Raw genomic sequence first — 22531 nt, 5'->3', positions numbered from 1 at the left:
TGATCGTTATATAACAACTGTGACATGTAACATAAAACTCCTCAGTGACCTGAACACGAACACGAACACGAACACGAACACGAACACACACACACACACACACACACACACACACACACACACACACACACACACACACACACACACACACACACACACCTTTAGTATTCACTGTGTTCACCTCCATGTTCACCATAGGAGGCTACAGATTATCTAGCACTTATTAGCATTTTAGCTCAGGTGTTTTAGACTCTGGACAGAACAAGCTCAACAAACTGTAGCTGCTGGATAAACTTTATATTAAAATATCTCCAAAAGTCTGAGGATTCACAGTGAACAAGATGTGAAGAAGAATATAAAAAGATATACTTATGGCGGTGACTGCTTTGTTGTGACATCACAAAGTTCCAGAAGTCCTGACGGCTGGTTTTAAGGCTCAGTGTCTGAATACAGGCTGTGTGCATTTCTCTGTGGACTGAGGCTTTGATACTTTCACAGTATTAATATAGAACCTAGACCTGCTTTATAATCACAAGCAAGACTCTTTTTCCTAAACTCCTCTTTGAAGCACTTGCTGTATTTTTTTGATAGTCTACTTCCAACACGTGTCAGTCTGTTGACCTGTAGATTACTTCTACTTTACAAGAAGGAATCACACATTTATATTCAGAGTTCAGGAAAAATTAATTTCAAGGACAGGAGGGTAAACTCCATAAAACATGGTTAGCTTTTTTTTTTTCTTCTTTTTAAATCACTGTAATCAGACAGTAAACTTAAAGATGAAGATATATTATTATATTTTTGCCGTCATTTTAACTACTTATGATTACACTTGTTAATTCCTCTTGGTTACTGACGAGGGGAACTTGCGCAAAAACATACGCCAAATTAAATGTGCACATCATGGAACAGGATGGTCTGCAGCCAGAAGAGGAAGAAGCTGCCTTATTTTTCTTTGCTGGTTTGATTTAAACCTCTTGTGTGGTGTATAATCATGACATATCACATATATTGTCTCTTATAGTTTTATATTTTCTGTTCTCTCTTGTGTTGTCCATGTTCCACTTGCTATAATAACATAATCAAAGTAATACTTTCTCTACTCTAACTCTAACTAACCTACCTTATAAACAATAATCAATAAAACAATAGGATGGGTAAAATGCTGGGACATTCTTGGGAACTGCTCTTACGGTTAGGACACTGTAAACTGAGTTGTTCCTCTGCACTGAGAATAAACACAGAGTTTGATTTGTGAGGACAAACCTCTGATTTAAACTTATTGACCATTAATCCTGTAGAAACTAATCACTAAAACTGACAAACTCACCTGGTTTAGGTGAGGGAGTGTTTTTAAAATGTGCTCTTTGTGTCGGCAGGCCTCCTTCACTCTGCCTTTGCACAGTAAACTCTGTTATGTGACTGAGCTTCTATGAGCTATTATTAGCCCGGTCATCCTTTACAACTCCTGTCCCTGAAGACAGATCACTGACACACCGGCACCTTCATTCAGCCCTTTAGGGGGCGCTACCTCTCACCACTGTGTCACCTTCATTGCATTTCCATTGTGTCTGTATTCAAAAGGAATTGGAGTTACTTTCATACAATTACTCAAAAACAGGAACAGACAGGCACACTCTACTGTTTACACGACTACACTGGGTGTGTATGTGTAGACGGACATATTCACACATGTCCAGTCAGTGAGTATCCTCCCTGTAATTCTGCATCACGCTGATCCTCACAGAAATACTGCTGCAATTATCTGTGAGTTGCTGTGAGGTTTCCCTGAACCAGTAAAGCACCATGATGGATCTGTCGTCCTCCAGCCAGCAGGGGGCTCCACTGGTCCTTACCTTGTGAACACTCTTGGGGTTCTCCAGCCAGGCGTAGTACATCTCCTCCACGTAGTTGGAGCTCGTCCCATTCAGGAACGGCTCAGAGGCCACCGGTGCCGAGTAGCACCTGATTGGCTGAAACGTCCTTGTGCCACCTGTGGAGGCAACTGTGACTGGCCGCTGCTGGCCAACAGTCTGAGCTGCCTGCGAGGCGGTGAGCGGACGCAACCGCGCCGCACAAGTCCTTAAACGATGCATAAGCAGTCCTTAAAGTATCTCACACACACACGGTGGTGGTGGTCAGTCCACTGGGCTGGACGTCCTCAACCTCAGAACAACGACAGGAAATAAAACTCCAGACGTCAGACCCAGGACAGAGAGGGATGACGGAAACGTCCACAGTCCACTGGTCTATCTGTCCACTGAGAGAGAGAGAGAGAGACACTGTGTTAGAGAGAGAGAGGCAGAGAGAGAGAGAAGAGGGCAGGAAGAAATAGACACAGGACTCGCCCGATCATCGTAAAGTAGCCAAAGTTTTCATTTTCACTGTTGTTTTTTTGTCCATTGATGGATTTGTTCTTGCAGTAAGTACTTCAGACTGAAGCTCACAACGTGTTTCCTGTCAGTGTTCAGATGTGAGTTATTACAGTGGACGTCACGGAAACTGACACTTCAATACAAGTCGATGCCAAAATCCAGAAAACGTGACGGTACTGAAGGTACAACTGTAGAGGGCAGCATAATAACCCCACAAGTGGTCTAGTCAAACACAGGGAAGAAGAAAAAGAAGAAGAAGAAGAAGGAAAGCCGACGCAGTAACAATAACATGTGGAAGAGTATCGTGTGTTGAGATGTTTTTCATTTGCGGAGGATCGTCAGAGACAGATTCGAGAAAACCAAAGGTCAAGTGTGTTTCTAACAAACACCTCAGACTTCAGCTCAAAGACACACATCCAGGTCTGTACACTGTTCACTTTATACTGACATGTTGTGAACATTTTCATTGTTAGTTAACTTCAACGACTGCTTGCACACTTGACTATGTGGAGGAATGTGTTACCACACACAGCCTCTGTCGTTTCCTACCTTTGGCTGTGGTATCAAATTTGTTATCGATAATTGTGGAATTAAATGGTGTTGGTAACACATCCCTGGTATTGTGACCTCCCCAGTTATAACTCTGAATCAAGACCTAATGGGTTTACAGCAGCCTTCCTTAACTCCCACTACTGCTGCTGTAGCAGTGGATCCTGTCAAACTGCAGCCAAACTACAGTAACTAACTTCCTGTTGTTTTCAGATCAGCTGTGTACACCTCCCTCTGAGCCTCACTCAGTTTAAACTAGAATATAACTGAACTTCTCGCAGGTATAAATCACCCCAATGGTACAAAAAGGAGCTCAGACTATCACTACCAGCCCAAATCTGATTCACTGTCCAATAAGGAAAAATCAGCCCATGTGGGCAGGAAACCACCCAATCTGGAAACACTGCTCACATGTCGACTGTCAACATCTCATCATTACCAACCGGAACAATTTGAGATGTGGAAGAGAAACATTTTCCCAAATGACTTGAGAAACTCCTGCAGTTTATCTTTTCATGAATGTACAGCTGTTAACTGTTGGAACAGAGAACAGAGGCCTGGAGAGCCAGGGACAGACGCAAAGAAGGAAATAAAAGCATCAGTTTTAAAGGAAAAGAGAAGGAAGGTTAATGGGTGTTAATATGTAAACATAAGGAAATAAATGCAGACTTCAGAGCAAGAGAAGACATGGTGACATTATTGATGAAGGTCAGGTACGGTAAGTTCATAGTTTTTCTTCTTATTCCCTTTAGATACACAGCTCTGTGCAAAAGTTTGAGGCACTAAAAGTAAAGTGAGGATGTTTTTATTTCTCAGTGAACTTCAGGCCATCTGTTGCAGGACGTCTGGTTCTTCTGGTCTGTGAAGATAGTTCTGTGTCGCTCTGGCTCTGTTTGGGCTCATTGTCCTGCTGCAGAATGAATCTGGGACCAATCAGGCACCTCCTGATAATTTGTGAAGATACTGAGCATCTAAAATGCATAAAACTTTTGCACAGTACTGTATAATTCACGTCAGTAAAAACAATCATTAGTTGTAGCCCTAATGTTACGCGAAGCCCCCATTTCAGGTACAGTCCTAATTTGGGCAGAGGAAGTAGAGCCTGCCCAGTGGACGCCACAGAACGACTCTGAGCTGCAGTGATTAGTCAATAAATCGTCTGACAAATAATCAGTCAATCAATCAATTAATCATCTTGGTCAAAATGGCAGTGTTTTCTGCTTCTAGCTTCTCGAATGTGAGGAATTCTTTGTTACACAGGACGGTAAAAGTTTAGTTAGCTGCAGCCCCTCAGTGGTTACATCTGCTGAGACACCTGTTCACCATGCAGACACACAGTGAGGTCACAGTGAGGTCACAGTGAGGTCACAGTGAGGTCACAGTGAGGTCCCGGTGTGGGCCTTCAGTCTGAGAAATCTGCCAAATGTCACTCAATTTGAAGTGAAACCTCACAACTGCTGAACTCCTGTATTCTGTCCCTGAATCCAGTGGAGTGTTAAAGACAAGCAGAGGCGGTTAAAGTTGAGGACCCTTCAGAGGACTTCACCCAGAACAGCTAAACTCTAACTCCGGTTATTTCCGGGCTGGGTTAGGGTTAGGGTGTTCATGTGTCGCCTCAGCTGCGGTGTCTGTGTTGTGACCTTGTTGAGTCTCCACTCCCTGCCTCCACTCTCCGTCCCCCACCTCGGCCTGGACCCGCCCTCCACCTGCCTACCGCGCCTCCCGATTTGCTGCCGGAGAGGAATCCCGCCCAGAAATTGGACTCCGTGGATTTTTATTGGCCACGCAAACTGTCAGTCACTTTGTCCTTTCACGAGTCATGAGTTCCCGAAAATGACAGTCTGCTCCTTCAAAACATTGTACAATGAACCCATCTGAACGTTTTATCCTTTATAAAGAGTCGTGTTACTGCTCTGCACGACTAGCTTTAAAGCTAAGCTGTGGGCTTATATAATTAGCTGGCTAGCTCCGCCGAAATCCTTCCACTTTTTTTATTTTACCATTAGCACGTTGGGCTAGCGGCTAAATGGGTGCTAACCGAGTTCACTTAAAGAAGCTAAGCTGAGGGTTAAAATGATCGTTTTTCTTCAGCTCAGTGAGCCGTAATTTTCACCAAGCACCGACAGTTTCAGCAGATGTGTCGACCGACGACCAGGCCCTCACGGTTGCATTAGTTTCCCGGGGCTGTGTTAGCTAGCATGCGGCTAACATGCTAACAGGTTTTGTCTTTCTCAAATTCCTTCAAACGTTTTTTCTTTTTTTCAATTATTCTCCAAACTGGAGCCGGAATTAGTCTCCGTGAGGAAGAGCAGAGCAGACGTGTCTCCGCGGACACGGCCTCCCGGTTACTAACCTCGAGAAATGCGTGTCAGCGGCTCCCCTCTCGGCCGGTATCCCGGATGCCCTTCGCTTCTCCCGGTGAAACGATGACAGCTCGGGGCGCGGAGCATGGAAGCGAGGCCTGCGTGGAAGTGACGTAAGATGCCGACGTAATGACGCACAGAGCCTGGGGGCATGGTCCCACAACAGATTTTTGCCCAATAAATGAAACAAAACCAAAATATATTAAAACAAATACATTACAAATGTAAAATAAAAAGGTTTTAAGGTTTTAAAACCCTTTTCAAAAACTCAGTGGGTGCACAGCTTCACCTTGTTAGGCTGTACAGCATCTAGAGAAGGAACAAACTGTCTGAGCTCACCTGAACATACCTGCAGGATTTACGACCTCACAACTACAGTACTTCAGTGATGTAGGAGACATCTGGGTGTTAAACTTTTGAAAATGAAAAATATTAACATATTCATAATCTGAATTAAGGAAGAAAAAATACTTTTTAAAAAACAATCCTTAATGAGATAATGAAATGTTTATGTTGAAAAAGCAAATAAGACAATTTATTATTCATATTTTCATATTAAAATGTCTAAAATATAAAAACGAAGCATTTCTGTATGAATCCTTTTGACATTAGCATCAACACTCAAAGCAAGACTTAGTATTGATAGTATCAGTACTCTGGGTATTGATCGGCCCATACCCAATCCTTTGCAAGGTCTGATTATACCAGCGTATAGTGGTGAACTGCTCTGTGGCCCCAAGGGGCCCAAAAGCTCCAGGTTTGCTGTTTGTCAACTGATTTGTGCTGATTTATTTGAAAGTGTGTTTTGTAGAGTGGGTCCTGATTTGCTACCTGCTCTTCAGACCTTGCACTGAAGAGGGCACTGGGTCAAACTAAAGTTTTAAAACCCCTGAAAGTTTTTCCCTCAAATATGACCACAAGTAACAAATAAATAAAAACATGTTTTCAGAGCCTTTAAAGTCTTAAATATTTCAGTTTTGTCACATAGTCCTAAATTCATTTGTGTTCACATCTGGGGCCAGGCTGTATAATAGCATCACACAGAGGTTTTGCCTTGGGCTCTGTACAAGGTGAATCTGGCCACGTTTAATTTTGTACAGTGTCACAAAAATGTCTTTGTTATTTTCCAATAAACCAGAACTACATTCTGTTTGAATAAAGTTTATTACATTATCATGTGAAGCTGCAGGAAGTGTTTATTCTCCCAGGTTGGGTTTTCACAGCAAACAGCACCTGAACGCAGCATGACTTTTGGCATTTCAGTCATGACCGCTGACCTGCTCCATGACTGTTGCTATAGTGACCTGAAACTGTCCATGTACAACAAGACAGAAACCTCCTATGTACAAAATATCCAGAGGGGAACACGGATGTTTTCATCCCCAGCAGGTCTGAGATCAGAATCACAGGTTTCCACACTCGACAGTTCAGTTCTCTGCATTTTCTTCAGTAATCAGCTTTACGAGGTTTCCACGTGACACAGCAATGTTTCATAATATAAAAACTCTTTCGAGAGTTTTTGCATGACCACAGATAAACAGTATTACACCAACACCAAAAAAAGAAAATCCTATAGAAAATCATGTATTATAATAGAAAAAGGTGACGAGAGTCTCTGTGTTGCCATGGTGATATCAGTGTTTCAGTCGTACTGTCCTGATTCCCCAGGAGTGGTTCAGCCCACACAGTCAGTATACACAGGTTCCGCTTAAATGCAACTGCATCCAGAAGGTCCTTCCTTCATTTGAGACTTGTTTCGCTGCCACAAACCACTAATTTAGTCTCTTTTAAGAAGTTACTGACCAGTGGGGCAGTGGTGGACTAACTACTCAGATCTTAATACCACAGCGTAGAAATATTTAGTTACAGGTAAAGGTCTAGAGTTCAAAGTTTTGCTTAAAGTAAAAGTACATAGAGTATTAGAATTGAAATATAGTTAAAGTACCAAAAGTGAAAGTAGCTTCTCGTGATGCAGAAGCATTAGTTCATTACTGATGCACTAATGGGTAGAGATCACTCTGATGATGCAGGTGCTAAAAGTGGAGCTACTTATAAATGACCTTATATCCTGCTGGGAGCTTTATTCTGTAATATTACATCATGATTTATTAGTTCAATTGTATTTTGTATATTTAGTATGAATCATCTGGAACAGCTGTCAGATAAATGTATTTAAGCAAAACGGAGAATATTTCCCTCTGAAATGTGAAGTAAAAAGCAGCACAAAATTCAATTCAATTCTCAAGTGAAGTAAACACACCACTGCAGCAAATGGACTCAGTTACTTTCCACCACTGACTGTAAGGAGGAAACTCTGCCTGAAAGACTCAACTCTGGGTCAGAAAATCTCACTGTCACGATCCTCAGAGTACACTGACCCATCAGTCGATCCTGGTGTTAAAGTATCATCCACGAGACACCAGGATCAAAATCAACCGTTTGAAGGATCCTTCTGTGGTTTTACATACATACATATACATGTAGAGTTTTTTTTTTTTTTAAACAAATCCAACATGTGCAGACTCAAACCACCAGTGTGTTGTCCGTCTCTCTCTGCTGTCTCACCTCCCTCCTCTGACCAGTGATTCTCTGGTTGCAGTTTCTGAACTGTGATGTTTCTCTGCTTTTCTGTGACGTCATCGTAAACTGCACAAAACAAGACATCTGATGGTATCAGTTTGGCTCCAGAGAAAATGTGATGGACATTTCTCACCATTATCTAACATTTCATAAATAAAATAATCAACTGAGCTACAAAACAATAATCTGCAGATAAACTGGTGACAAAAATGGTTATTAGTTACAGCCCTAAAAGAAAATAAAGTATTGATTCTCTAAAAGACCGTGAATACTGTGGGGTTTATTTGTATTGTAATAACACAGGAATTTATTCTAAACAGGAGGAAACAGTGCAGTTAATAGGGACTATTTTCAGTGGAGGATTAAGACATTCAGTGCTGGTTTGGATCTGCACGTGGGATTTGTGGATTTAAAGGAAAATGGAGAATATGACCAGACTTCTTCTACCTTTCCAGTCAGGAGTGAGCAGCAGCAGAAGCCGTTTACTGCCTGTAATCCGATGCTCTTGTGAACTTCGGCTTCAGCTGCTCTCGTGTCTCTAAATAACTTCAGTCTGAACAGTCTGTTCTCCACAGTTCTCTTAAATTCAGGAGGAAACACTGATTGCTCTTAATTATTTTGGCATGAAAACAATCAAATGGCACAAAATTAGCCCTGTGAGTGACGAGTCCTCGTGTTCACACCCATTTCTGTGCAAAAACACTCAAGACAGCAAATAAAAAATATACTAAAGCGGATAAAAACATCAACGCAATGTTCTCCTCACACAACACAGTGCATCCAGGTTGATTAATTGCAGTGTACGGCTAACTGGCTAACAATGCTAACAGTCAGAGGAAGCCAGTCAGTCAGAAACATTTGGTTTCCAGGTGGTGTAAAAATCCCTGGATTGAATCAAGTCCGTCAGCGCTGCCGTGTATTCGCACAACAACAGAGAAACCACAATGTCCTGAATGAACCACAACCAGTCCACAGTCCGGAGCTCAGACTCTGAGGATGTTTCCTTCAGTCTCTCTCATTCAGGTGATGGTGTTGAAGACGGCAGGGACAGGAAGTCTGGACCTTCTCAGGACGTTGGTGCAGGTGATCCAGTGGTGAACTAAGAGTTTAACGGATGATTTAAGACACTTCAACACTGTTACACATCCTCAGTCTGAGACGATTGATAGATTAACTTTACACGCAGCAGCTTCACTTGGGTCGAAGCCTCACTCAAACTACACGTCGAAATTAATTTCTGTGTAAATTCTTTCAGATATGAGAATCATGTGACACTGATTTCTTTTAACAGAGAAATAAAATAAGCCTTGAAGTTGAGGAACAGTCTCACGTCCTGTGTTTCCACTTCAACTGTATCAGTCTACGAGCTGACGAGAGACCAGATTACAGAACAGTGAGAACTGGATCTGATTTGAGTGGTTTCCCTTTGACCTCAGACAGAGATCAGAAGATTTTAATCTAATAGTTAACGATGTTTGGATGGTTATGGAGGCTGGTGTTAGTCCACATTGGTCACAAGTCGGGTTCGCTGAATGTGTTTGAACGACCACACATTCAGTAGATTTAACCAGTTTTCCACAGGAGACCCTGAACGCCCCAGAGATCAGATTTAACTGTGCTGAAGTGTGAAGTGTCAGGTGAGGTTTGTTTTGTGATAAAACTAAATGAGGTGAGCAGACATTCCCTGCAGAAACACCAGGCAGCAGTCACAAACATCCACGTACCACACAGATCCAGATCCAGATCCAGATCCAGAGGAGAGGAACTGAAACCCAGAGGAGCTCTGCACTCAGACGCTGTTGCATATTGTGATTTTACAATTTTAGAGGGATAGACACCACCCGGGCGAGCCTCGCGGTGGAGACCAAGCGCACCTGCATAGCAGCAGTAGGTGTATGTTACATTCCTATGACAGTGCTGAGCAGAGGGGAGGTGCAATTAGACAGCACCAGTGCTTTCATCCACAGAAAGAAAGAAAGAAAGAAAGAAGGAAAGTAAGTCACCTCCCGTTACTGTCTTCAAACCAGCCAATCAGAGCAAAGCACTTTCTTTGTATCACTAGCATGAGTTAGCATGATATCATGTATTTAGCATCATAACATTTAAAACCTCTTTTGGAGGGTTTTCAGTTTTTAAGCAAAAAGTGGAAAACATTGAAATGACTAAGGCTAAGGCTAACTAGCATTAGCTCACGAACTTGACAGCACTGTTAGCTATCAAACATTAATTACCAAAGTGGCTTGATAACTACGCAGTGGATATTTTGTGATGCTAGCTGTAGTATGAAAGGTGAGGCTCACTGTAAGCCCTGTTAGCAAATGCTTTACTAGCCTAGCATGCTAAATAAGCAGAGGCATCTTTTCACAGCAGGAATATGAAATGTTGATGGTTATTCATACATTTTTGGCTGCTGACACTTTCATTTGGTATCTGGTTTGTTGATGTCACAGGTGAATATTCTGAAAATGTGATTGGCTGGTTTGATGACAAATGACATTTCACCTGACTGAGACAGGTTTTTCAACTTAAAAAAAGAAACTGAGTGAAGACAGGCTGTACAGGACAGTAGCTGCTTCCTGTTTGTTCTGGTAAATTCCCAGTTCAACTGAGTGGATCCAGTTTCCTGACGGTCCAGTTTCTAGCTCGACCCCCGGCTGACCCCAGGGCCGGACGGCTGCCATCTTGGCTCCCGAATCATTTCCGGGCTGTTGCTAGGTAACCAGCTCTGAGGGGACGGGACTGTGGTTGAAGAAGAAGAGGAGCAGGAGAAGAAGAGAGAGTGTCATCCAGGTGTGGCAGGTGGAGCGCCCTGAATGGTTAAACAGGTGGAGCGGGGGCGGGTCTTTGAGGCACCAGAGGCTGTGACGCAGCAGAAGGTTTTGGTTTTCTGAGGAAGACATAAAACAGAAGTCAGCACCTTTAACGCTTAAACCACAATAACTCCTTTCTACTTTTCTGTGTCTACACGTGCTCAACAAACTACATGTGTCAGAATTTGAGCTGTTGGAAGGTGGGTTTTATCTCCAATGGAGCCGGGCTAACAGCTTCCACCTGCTTTACAGTTAGCTTCTGAGGCTAATTAGCTTAGAGTTCATTTCTAGCTTCATCTTCGAGGTTGAGCCTAGAATTGGCTTCGACTTCTACTTCCAGGTAGCTTAGGGTCCATTTTAACCTTTAGGTCCAGTTATCTTAACATCAACTTTTAGGTCCAATTAGCCTAGAGTTAGCTTTGACATCTAGATCCTGTTAGCTTAACATCAACTTCTCAGTCGAGTTATCTTAGAGTTAGTTTCTAGGGCCACTTAGCTTAGCTTCAGCTTCTAGGTTCAGTTATCTTAGAGTCAGCTACAACTTCTAGGTCTAGCTAGCTCGAGTTAGTTTCAACTTCTAGGTCCTAGCATGTAGCATGTATCATGCTATACAGCCATATAAGTATAAGAAGTGACAGGGCTAATCTGAGCTGGTTAACAGTGACTACATCTGAACGCTGTGCTAATCTAACTAGCTTGATGTGTGCATCCTATAGGAACATGAAAACCTGCTTTAACTAAAAAAACAGCTAATGATACAGAGCAACCTGTACTGATGTTGTCACCTGTAGCTACTTTTTATCAGTTTTCAAATACATTATTAGTTTTTCTTTTAATTGATTAGAGCTAGTAGTTTCCCCCTGTTTCCAGTGTTTGTGCTAAGCTAACCATGTGCTTAGCAGATGAATCCATCTGAAACTCTGGAGAAGACAGAGAACCAGGAAGTTTATCAAACTTATCAATATTTTGTCTTTGAGACCGACAGATCATTCTTCACCGTGGAATTAAAAAAAAGTCGCTACTCAAGGTCCACTTTCTAGCTTTTCACTGGGACTTTTACTTGCATCTCACAGTCTTCATCGGCAGGTGGAGTTTGCTCAGGTGAATTCACATCACATGAATTTTGGATAAGAGTGAGATTCAGCTGAAAATTCAGCAGAAGGACCTTATGTTGAGATTTTCTGGTGGACTGCAACAGATGTTATGTGTTAGTGTTTCCACAAGGTGAAGAGTGAAGCAAACAGGTTAGTGTTCCTGTTCTTACAGAGGAGGAGGAGGAGGCCTCAGAGCGTAGGAGGGAGCTGTCCTGCTGGTCTCCACCACCTGATCACACACACAGGAAATGCAAAGTTTTCTGATTAGTTCAAATTTGTCGTTCGGCTTCTTATTCATTAATTCAAACAGTCAAGTTCTATTTTCCTGTTTGTAAGTCAGAGTGCAGTTCTGGTAAGAAACACTTGCATCTATTTATCATATTGCATTTTCATTTTTCTTTTAGTCCAACGTAAACTCCTCAGGTTGGTAAAACCTTCATATTTCCAGAGACAGTGCAGATGACTTGACCTTGACATCCTCAGCCATGGATGGATTATGATGCAACAGGCCCCTGGGCCCAGATATGTAAAAGGACCCCACCCCTCCTGCATAAGACCAAGACCCCCAGACTGAAGAGACAGAAAATAAACTCCATGTTTTGCCTCTCTGTAACTGTTTTGTACATGTTTGTAGTTTTGCATCTCTTTGCAGTCACTGAATGTCTCTCTGTAGCTGTTTTGTGTCTCTTTCTATTTGTTTTGTGTGTCTGTGGTCATTTTGTGTGGTCCTTGCCCCGTAGGCCCGTTCAGTAATGTCTCCACGTCCTCAGTCGTATCTACAACCCTAACAACAACATCGTTTTGCTGTCAGCTGCTGAGAGTGAACTGTAACTGCTTTTCTTTCTATTCTTTTTCAGTGCTGTTGCAGCATTTTAGCCTTTATTCTAAAACCAGACACTAGAGAGTAGACAGGAAGTAACAGGTGAAACCAAAGCAAGTTAACGTTAATGTCAGAACCTATAGAAACAATCTTCACTGAACGCAGCAGCAGAACAGAGAGTTCAGAGCACTTCAGCAGTAGTATTAGAGTAGTGGCAGTAGTATTACAGTAGTAGTATTACAGTGTGAGTAGTGACCAGAGTATTTTACCTCCTGTGGCGGCAGCAGCTGAGCGTGGTGCTTCATATGAAGAGAGAGCAGAAGATGTTAGGACTCATTCATTCAGATTAGTTCTGATGAAACATCCAGACTGTCAGTAACAAACACACAACATGTAGAGTCTACAGTGTGTTAATCACTGCATGAAAAGTCCCAATACCTGGATGATCACAAATGGCTGATAATTATATCGTAATAATGATTCATAACAACTTTATCAGAAAAAAACAAATATCATCTTATTTTGACAGAACATGATCAGGTTCCAGAGAAGAAGAAATTTAGAAATAATCAATGTTTTAGTTGATTCTATCAGTGGTTTAGTCTGAGTTAGACATGCACACAAAGACACACAGACACACACACACACACACACACACACACAGACACACACACACAGTTTCTATCATCACTCAGTCTCTATGTTACATCCAGTTGGTCTGGAGGCAGTGAACTCACTCCATCTCTGACGATGTTGTTGGCGTTGCCCCGGGTAACAGATGGAGGCTGCGCTCTGGGAGGAGGTCCTCTGCTGGGCTTGGCAGAATCGGCACCATCAGCTCTGAAGACAGAAATTGTATGGTTATTGTATTGTATGGTTTTTCTTTGTTTTCACTTCATTTATAATAAACATGAAGAAAAAGAATATTCAAAAATCTGTCAATTATGAGGAAATTATAGAACTAATTTGGAAAATCATAATTATGGTAAAAAGTTAAAACACAGAAGATTTACAGATACAGATTTTAGATCATTGTCTGTGTTGGTCTGTGTCCTGCACAGGCTGAGACTCACTGGTATCCCTGCGTCCTCTTCCTGCGGCTCAGCCCGAGTCGTCGCAGCAGCTCGTTCCTGCGCAGGAAAACAAACGCACCCAGAGCGAGCAGAGGAAGGACGAGGAAGAAGAAGACTAACAGACCGTCTCTGAGAGACGTGTCTTTATCTGAGGAGGACAGACAGGAGTTTAGGTCAACACTCAGTCAGCAACTAAAATGTAGTGCTTTTAATGTGAAATATCTGTGCAGGAAGTGTTGAATGTCATTAACAACATTTTAACAGGTGATCTGAAAACAAAACTAAAGTCAACAGTTAAGGTCAGCTGCTTTAAAACACTTTGCTCCTGATTACTGCAAAAAACTGGAGTCAAAACACCAGAGATTTTTCTGACATTTTGTTTAGTTTTCGGATCTTTTTTCAATATATTATTAATATTTATTAACTGCAGGATGTTCAACGATGCACCTGACAAGTTCTCTACCACGGTGCTGGAAATTTTAATGACAGAGAAGATTTCTGCACAGATCAGTGCAGCGACTTCACTTTATTTTCAGAGACTGAAATCTTAGAAAATACAGTGACGACACTGCATTGACCTGCGAGTGCATCATTAATATTTTTCTGATACTTTATTAATATTTTTTCAACATTTTATCTTTTTCTTTTTACCTTCACTTTCCGATACACCGTATTTTCCGCACTATAGGGCGCACTGGATTATAAGGCGCACTGTCAATGAATGGTCTATTTTCAAACTTTTTCCATATATAAGGCGCACCGGACTATAAGGCGCATTAAGCGAAACAAAACAGTCAGATAAGTCAGTCAAACTTTATCAAACGCGTTCACAATAACTCTCAACATTGTTCAAACGTTAACGATCGTATTCACAATAACTCCCAACCTTGTTCAGTTGTAACACGTAAAAAAAACACAGTCTGATACCGCTAAATCAAACGTTAGCGTATTCACAATAACTCCTTATAGGTCCTTATACACACACATTGTAATATTATGGTGAAGCACAGTATGTATTACTCCGCGACGCTCCTGACTACGGTAGCCGTAATGCTTTTTGACAGAGCGCCGTGTACCACACAAAATCGCTTCGAGGTCAGTAAGCACAACCAGAATTAATCCATATATAAGGCGCTCCGGATTATAAGACGCACTGTCGTTTTTTGAGAAAATGAAAGGCTTTTAAGTGCGCCTTATAGTCCGGAAAATACGGTATATAAAAACATATATTTATTTCTGATGTCCATCTGAAAAAAGTCAATAAACCTGTTTGAAATCATAGAGGAAAACTCGCCCTGTAACTGCAGAACTTCATTCAGAATCCTCCTGTTTTTAAGTTTCCTCCAGTCTCACAGTGAAACAGTGATGTTGTCTGAACATCATGAGTCACTGCAGACAGGAGCTGATTCCAGCTGATCCCAGCTGATCACAGCTGATCACAGTGAGCTCGGTGCACTTCGTTTTCCCAATGTAAATAATGATAGGCTAAAGACTGGGGCTCAGGTTGTGGACTCTTCGCTCTGGTTGGACGACTTCATGTCAGTCAAATCTCAGCAGCGAGTTCATAGGTTTTACATGTGAGATCTTAGTGCTGGTGTTTAAAGGTGAGTCTACCGTTCCATGTGGGGCCGCTGTCCACACTGCCTCCGTAACCTTTGACCTCACAGAAAGGCGGAGCCCAGCCGTCCTCACAGTGACAGTTCCTGTTACTGTTACACACCTGATGGAGACAGAGACAGGTGAGTGTGTGATGAGCTGATACACGTGACAGACAGACAGACAGGTGGACTCACCCCATGTCCGTGACATTTCTTCTCCACGTCACAGTCGTAGTTCAGGATGTCAGCGCTGCGACACTCAAAGTTCATACACACCTGAATACCACAGAAGAAGAAAACGAGCATTTACACCTCCTGCTCCTCTTCTTTCCTCCTTCCTTCCTCATCTCCTCTCCCCTCCTCTCCTCCCCTCCCCCTCCTCACCTTGTTGTCTCCACACTTGGTCCCTTCGTTCACCATGCCTGGATCGGGGACGTCTGACCCCAGCATGAAGTCGACTCCGTAACATTTGGCTCCGGCGATCGGCGTGCTGATGATCGACGGTTCGATGCCGAAAACTGTCACGGCCTGAACATTAGAGCACTGCAGCTTCCCACACAGAGCGTTTCTATGGAGACGGAGACAAACATCATGTACCTGTAGAAATGTGTGTGTGTGTGTGTGTGTGTGTGTGTGCATGAGTGTAAGTGCATGTGTGAGTGAGTGAGTGAGTGTGCGTGCGTGCGTGCGTGCGTGCGTGTTACCTGCTCTCACACTTCTTGTAGCCGATGCTCTGGTAGCCACAGTTGCCAAAGCGATCGCCTTTACTGTTGACGTCTTTAAAGCAGATTTCAGGAGCAGCCTTCGCCTCTGAGGAGGAGGAGGAGGAGGAGGAAGAGGAAGAGGAAGAAGAGGAATAAGAGGAGGAGATAGATGAGGAAGAAGAACAAAAAGAAAAAGAAGAGGTGGAGAAAAGAAGTAGAGTTTAACAGAAATGACACTGAAAGAAAATCCTCAAGGTATCAAGGATGTAGTGAACTAAACTGATACAATGATGAATGGATGGATGGATGATGAATGGATGATGGATCCATCAGACTCTAACATCAGTTCATACGTACTGGATCCAAATATGGCCTGACACTGTCCATCGTAGTGCTGACACTTCCCGTTATAACAGTAGGCCTGCTGGTTCCTGCAGGGCTGCCCATTCTGACACACACACACACACACACACACACACACACACACACACACACACACACACACACACACAGGAAGGTTATTAAAAGAGTAAGTAAAGTTCAGACAGCTGCAGATACTCCACAGTAGCTCCCTGAGGCAGCTCAGACAGACAGACAGGCAGACAGGTGGTTGGTCAGGTCTCACCTGGATGAAGACGTCGCTCTGACAGAAGGACGAGGAGCCGTTACAGTACTCTGGTAGATCACACTCATCTGTGCTGGGGCGACACAGTGCCCCCCCTGGTTGGAACTAAACACACACACACACACACATTAACTTCTCTAGAACAATAGTTAGTTTCAGCTCGAGAACGTCTCTAAACATTGTTCTGTGTTTACCTGACACTTTTGGCAGCACTCTCCATACGCACACTGAGCTCCAGACTTCAGTTTACAGGTCTGATACTCACAGCAGGGGTCCTCCTCACACTCCTACACACACACACACACACACACACACACACACACACACAGATACAGATCTTCAGATTTGTCTCCACTCTCTGGTTGAACACACTTGTTGTGATCTTATAAATCTGATCTGTAGCGTTAGCAGCTCTTATTGTTCCTCCAGAAATCCAGAACTGCAGAACTTCATTCAGAATCCTCCTGTTCTGAAGTTTCCTTCAGTATCACAGTGATGCAGTGATCCATGATCTGACCTGACCTGACCTGACCTGACCTGACCTGTGTGACTCACTCAGCTGCATCATTTTCTTGATCTTTTCTTTTCTACGTTTGAATTAAAATCTTTCATTTCTCCAGTTTTACAGAGTCAACTTTAATTTCAGATTGAAATAATAAATCCCAGCAGACCTTCTGGGATCCACAGTCACACTCCTCTCCCACGTCCACCAGCCTGTTCCCACAGTAGGGGGCACTGTAGGCCTCGTCCGGCCGGGGCACGTTGAGGAGACATGTTCCCCCCGTTGACAACATCATCTTCTCAAAGTCATCAGCACTGCAGCTACTGAAGTTTCTGGACCCACTGCAGAAAGGAGGAGGAGGAGGAGGAGGAGAGGAAGAGGTGTTAGACTGAATGTGTGTATATATACGTCTGTGTGTGTAAACAACAACAACAGAAAACAGCTGAACAGCTTCTCACGAAGAAACACACTCATCATTTGAAACATTTCAACATGTTTGTGTGAAGCTGAAACTCGTAACGTAAATTCATCCACGTTTCCATGGATATTAGGAGCTGTGTGATGGAGGTGAACAGCTGGTGGAGCTGGTTCTCCAGCCACTGCCATTAAACCACAGAAGAAGGAGATGCTAAAAGATCCAAGGGGTGTGTGTGTGTGTGTGTGTGTGTCTTACGTGGCTCCAGAGTTCATGATGCAGGCGGAGACGGGGCAGCTGCAGGAGCGCCCGTCGTCGTGGTTCATCCCCAGGTTGTGACCGAGCTCATGAGCCACGATGGAGGCGAACGAGGGAAGGTTGTTGTTGGTGAACTGAGACGGAGAGAGAGAGCGAGAGCTGAGTTCACCAACTTTTCCACATCACCTGAATGCATCATCATCTACTGAAAAGACAGACAGGTGAGTCAGCCAATGAGAAGAGAGTGTACCGCGTTGATCCCGCCTCCGTGACTTCTGGAGCAGACGGTGGCGACGAAGGCCATCCCAGCTGTGACTCCAAACCCCCTCTTCCTGCAGGAGATGTCATCATCATCATCATCATCACTGTGTTGTCAGTGTGTGTGTGTGTGTGTGTGTGTGTACTGACAGGATGAGCTGGGCGGAGTCATGGCGGCGGCGGGGGACCAGATCCTTCTCTCTCCACTGGGTGAAGCGACTCAGAACTTCTCCGGCTCCGCCCTCCACACTGATCAGGTTCTGCTGAGTCCAGATCTCCAGACCAACCAGGACCACCCGCACGTTCAGCTGCATGTAGATCTGAACACACACACACACACACACACACACACACACACAGAAACACACAGAAACACACACACACACACACACACACACACACACACACACACACACACACACACACACACATACTCTCTGTTGTGCCTGTCTGTTTTTGTAACAGTTCTTAAATGTCTCAATCTCACATAAATGTTTCAAAGCATCAGTTTCTAAAAAGCATCACTTACACTGTCGATGAAGTTGGCCAGATGAACCATCTCCTCTCTCACTGCCGTCTCATTTCTGTTCATGTAATTATACTGAAGAGAGACACACACACACAGTCTTTACACAAACTGGTAGCATTGTGTTATCATTGTGTTATTATTGTGTTATTATTCTGTTATCATTGTGTTATTATTGTGTTATTTTGTTATTGTTATTGTTGTTTTATCATTTTGTTGTTGTGTTATTATTGTTTTCTCATTGTGTTATTATTGTGTTATTGTGTTATTATTGTGTTATCATTGTGTTATTATTGTTTTATCATTTTGTTGTTGTGTTATTATTGTTTTCTCATTGTGTTATTATTGTGTTATTATTGTGTTATTGTGTTATTATTGTGTTATCATTGTGTTATTATTGTTTTATCATTTGTTGTTGTGTTATTATTGTTTTCTCATTGTGTTATTATTGTGTTATTATTGTGTTATTGTGTTATTATTGTGTTATTATTGTGTTGTTGTGTTATTATTGTGTTATCATTGTGTTGTTGTGTTATTATTGTGTTATCATTGTGTTTCCTCCTCTGTCAGTGAGTGTGTTTACAGGTTCCTGATCGTCCTGAACATCTTCTCCTGGTTTCACAAACCTGGTTAAGGCCATAACCAGGTTCATAAAAACCTGCACAGGCTGCCTGGATTAGCTTTAACCAGGTGCACCTGTGTGTGTATGTGTGTGTGTGTGTGTCTCACCCTGTCGTTGTCGACCACCAGCAGCAGCTCCACATAGTGAGTCTTAGGAAAAACAGCTCGCTTCACCTGCGACAAAAAAAGTTCCTCCATGATTTTACACATGACCACATCCAGAAGGTAATAATGTGTGTGTGTGTGCGTGTGTGTGTGTGTGTGTGTGTGTGTGTGTGTGTGAACCCACTCTGCTGTGCTGTCTGTGGTGGATTTCCTCTGTTTCATACTGAGCGTGCTCCGTGGTGTTGCTGTGGGCATGCTGATTGTGTGGCGTTCCACACCCCCGGGGCTGTGATGTCACATCCTTTAGGCGGTAGACCAGGTGTTGTTCAGGGGCGGAGTCTAACGGCTCAATCCCGTAACTGTCGTCAGTGAGATGTAACACTCCTCTGGAGAAAGAGAGAGACGAGAAACAAAATTATACTGTTTTTGTTTTTTCAGTCAGACTGAGACATCACGCTGCGAGTTTCACCTCGAGGTGTTTTTCTTTTCTGAGAATATTTTTCTTGAGTCACAAACACAAAGAAAATGTTTTTGTGTTATTTCTTCTTTGTGTATTTTTGTTTTGCGCCGGTGCATTTTACTGTATTTTATTACTTTAGAAGAGGATCTCAGGATTCTAGAAACATCTCCAGGTGTTTAAATCAAGACAGAGAAACAGATGTTCAGCTCTGATGAGAATTCACCAGCTTCAGGTTCACAGAGACAGAGGAGAGAGAGAGAGTGTGTGTGTGTGTGTGTGTGTGTGTGTGTGTGTGAGCTGCAGCTTCAGCAGGTATGTGATTACTGCAGAGGTGAACACACACCTCCTGTCTGTGTCTGTGTGTGTGTGTCTGTGTCTGTGTGTGTGTGTGTGTGTGTGTGTGTGTGTGTGTGTGTGTGTGTGTGTGTGTGTGTGTGTGTGAGGCCACCAAAGTAATTTCTGAAGAATCACACAGATTGAAACAGCAGGGTTTCAAATACATTGGGAACAGTTACATCTCAGTTGCGTCTCAGTTGCATCTCAGTTGCTATGGTGACCCAAAAGGTAATGTTTCATCTTAGTTTCCATGATGTTTGACACCCCCTCTTTCTCCTCTCAAACCCAACCGGTCGAGGCAGACCCCCCCACCTGGTGGGGGTCTGCACACCGGTGTGCCTGGTCCTGTTACAGGGAGTTTTCCTCCCCCGTCACTGCTCTTTGTGGTTTCTCTCAGTAATAATCTCGGGTCTGATCCTGTAGATCCTGATTAAACATCTGGTCACATCAGTGTCGATAAATGTCATCAGAAGTTTTCTCAATGGACTCACAACCAATCATTTCAACTGTAAGCACCCAATCAGTAATCAATCAGGCAAAGGACTGTGTGTGTGCGTGTGTGTGTGTGTGTGTGTGTTCACCTGAGGCCGTTGCAGATGCTCATAGCAACAGAGGAACCCTCCATGTCCTGAACGAAGCCCTGATAGTGACAGTGGTTCTGTAACACAACAACACACAAACAGCTGGATTGCACACTGAACTGAGGGTCGCACACAGTTAAACACACGTCCCCACATCACATGTAGACCAGAGATATGTTGCTGCAGCCTGCAGTGTCAGAGAGGAGCCAGCGGGGGGCACACACCCGCCGACAGTGACATCAGCAGCTGGAGGGGGGGGGGGGGGGGGGGGGGCCTGAAAGAAAACAGTCTACAGAGAATGTAACACAGACACACACACACACGCACACACAGACACACACAGACGCAGGAAGTGTTTTATAAGCTCCTCTGGGAGTGATACCGGAAGAGTGTGTGTGTGTGTGTGTGTGTGTCTGTGTGTGTGTGTGTGTGTGTGTGTGTCCGTCAGTGTGTGTCTGTCAGTGTGTGTGTCCATCAGTGTGTGTGTGTATCAGTGTGTGTGTCCGTCAGTGTGTGTGTGTATCAGTGTGTGTGTCCGTCAGTGTGTGTCTGTCACTGTGTGTGTCCGTCACTGTGTGTGTCTGTCACTGTGTGTGTGTATCACTGTGTGTGTCTGTATCAGTGTGTGTGTCCGTCACTGTGTGTGTCTGTCACTGTGTGTGTCCATCAGTGTGTGTGTGTGTCAGTGTAACACACTCTCACACTCTTCCTCTGATGCTTCCTCTCCATCATCAGCTGCTCTACAGCTCAACACTGTCTGTGGTGGGAGGAGGAAACTGTCAGCTCCAGGAATCATTTCCCAGAGGTCCAGCTTCATCATCATCATCATCATCATCATCATCATTTCTAACAAAGTTAAAGTCCTCCAGCAGCAGAGAGAGAGAGAGAGAGAGAGAGGTCAGCAGACAGGAAATATCAATGCACAAACTCTCACACACACACACACTGAGAGGAAACTCCCATCATGCCTCTTGCTGGGAAAACTCTGGTCAGAGAAACTGATGCTTTTTGAAACAACAAGAACTGTTACAAAAACAGACCAAGGCACAACAGACAGTGTGTGTGTGTGTGTGTGTGTGTGTGTTTCTGTGTGTGTTTTACCTGTACAGGTGGTCTGGTTGTGATCAGTGATCCGTTCTGACTGTAGGAGAACACGGTGAAGTCTGCAGGGAGCAGCAGCCTGTAAACAACAACAACATGTGTTTACCTCATTAACACCAGGTGACCATCCCGTAACCAGGTGACCATCCCATAACCAGGTGACCATCCCGTAACCAGGTGATCATCCCGTAACCAGGTGACCATCCCATAACCTCAGAGAAGCTCAGACATGCTGCAGGTTTCTCTCTCTCTCCTGGAGAGTCAGAGTCCTTCACGTGTTTCTTCCTCCGCCTGTTATCAGGACGTTTATCAGGGTGGTGATGGAAACAGTCAGAGACGTTCGTCCCTTTGTGCGTCTGTTTACAGATTATCTGGTGTGTTACCTGCTGATGATGTCATCACCTCAGGGATCTGATTGGCCAATCAGCAGTGTCTGAAATGATGTCATCAGACCAGATAATAATGTGTCCTAGTTCACACTGTCCACTAACATGATTTACTCAAAGACACCAGACACACACAACATGTTTATTTCATTGCGTTCTATTTGTTTTCCGTCCTGATTGTGTTTGTTCTGTGAAACTATGAATAATGATTTTAACAACTGTTGTAAATAAAGTGAAGGTGACAGAACTTCATCATCATTTTACAGGTTTAAATGACCTGAACTCCAGGTTCACTTACTTACTTTTCTACAGCTTTCAACTGCATCTCACAGTCTTCATCAGAGTGAGATGTGGCCCTTGAGTTTTTTTGTTTTTATTACAACATATGGAC

The 22531-nt window shown here is 43.5% G+C and overlaps 2 protein-coding genes across 5 annotated transcripts in view; both read right to left on the bottom strand.

The window, feature by feature from the left end:
• Nucleotides 1–5400, bottom strand: part of ogdha (oxoglutarate dehydrogenase a) — a 31569-nt gene extending 26169 nt beyond the window's left edge. For all 3 annotated transcript variants that reach the window (XM_071484097.1, XM_071484095.1, XM_071484096.1), the window contains exons 1-2: nt 5278–5400; nt 1857–2260 (exon numbers count right to left, since the gene is read on the bottom strand). In XM_071484097.1, coding sequence (XP_071340198.1) covers nt 1857–2096 — 240 coding nt within the window. In that variant the 5' untranslated portion in view covers nt 2097–2260; nt 5278–5400. The remainder of the gene's footprint in view (nt 1–1856; nt 2261–5277) is intronic.
• A 4719-nt stretch (nt 5401–10119) lies between these two features.
• Nucleotides 10120–22531, bottom strand: part of adam9a (ADAM metallopeptidase domain 9a) — a 20988-nt gene continuing 8576 nt past the window's right edge. The window contains exons 4-24 of one of the 2 annotated variants that reach the window (XM_071484098.1): nt 21755–21833; nt 20654–20730; nt 19461–19662; nt 19280–19345; nt 18554–18625; nt 18175–18344; nt 18017–18098; nt 17767–17900; nt 17263–17434; nt 16786–16878; nt 16592–16696; nt 16324–16414; nt 15967–16072; nt 15647–15830; nt 15458–15538; nt 15279–15384; nt 13665–13812; nt 13329–13431; nt 12861–12890; nt 11942–12000; nt 10120–10754 (exon numbers count right to left, since the gene is read on the bottom strand). In XM_071484098.1, coding sequence (XP_071340199.1) covers nt 10685–10754; nt 11942–12000; nt 12861–12890; nt 13329–13431; nt 13665–13812; nt 15279–15384; nt 15458–15538; nt 15647–15830; nt 15967–16072; nt 16324–16414; nt 16592–16696; nt 16786–16878; nt 17263–17434; nt 17767–17900; nt 18017–18098; nt 18175–18344; nt 18554–18625; nt 19280–19345; nt 19461–19662; nt 20654–20730; nt 21755–21833 — 2230 coding nt within the window. In that variant the 3' untranslated portion in view covers nt 10120–10684. The remainder of the gene's footprint in view (nt 10755–11941; nt 12001–12860; nt 12891–13328; nt 13432–13664; nt 13813–15278; nt 15385–15457; nt 15539–15646; nt 15831–15966; nt 16073–16323; nt 16415–16591; nt 16697–16785; nt 16879–17262; nt 17435–17766; nt 17901–18016; nt 18099–18174; nt 18345–18553; nt 18626–19279; nt 19346–19460; nt 19663–20653; nt 20731–21754; nt 21834–22531) is intronic. The other variant, XM_071484099.1, reaches the window with a different exon arrangement.

The sequence above is a fragment of the Trachinotus anak genome, unplaced genomic scaffold (genome assembly GCF_046630095.1).
Source record: "Trachinotus anak isolate AG129_WGS33_773 ecotype Australia unplaced genomic scaffold, CSIRO_AGI_Tana_v1 ptg000008l, whole genome shotgun sequence".
NCBI lineage: Eukaryota > Metazoa > Chordata > Actinopteri > Carangiformes > Carangidae > Trachinotus > Trachinotus anak.
This window is presented reverse-complemented; position numbering and strand designations above follow the sequence as displayed.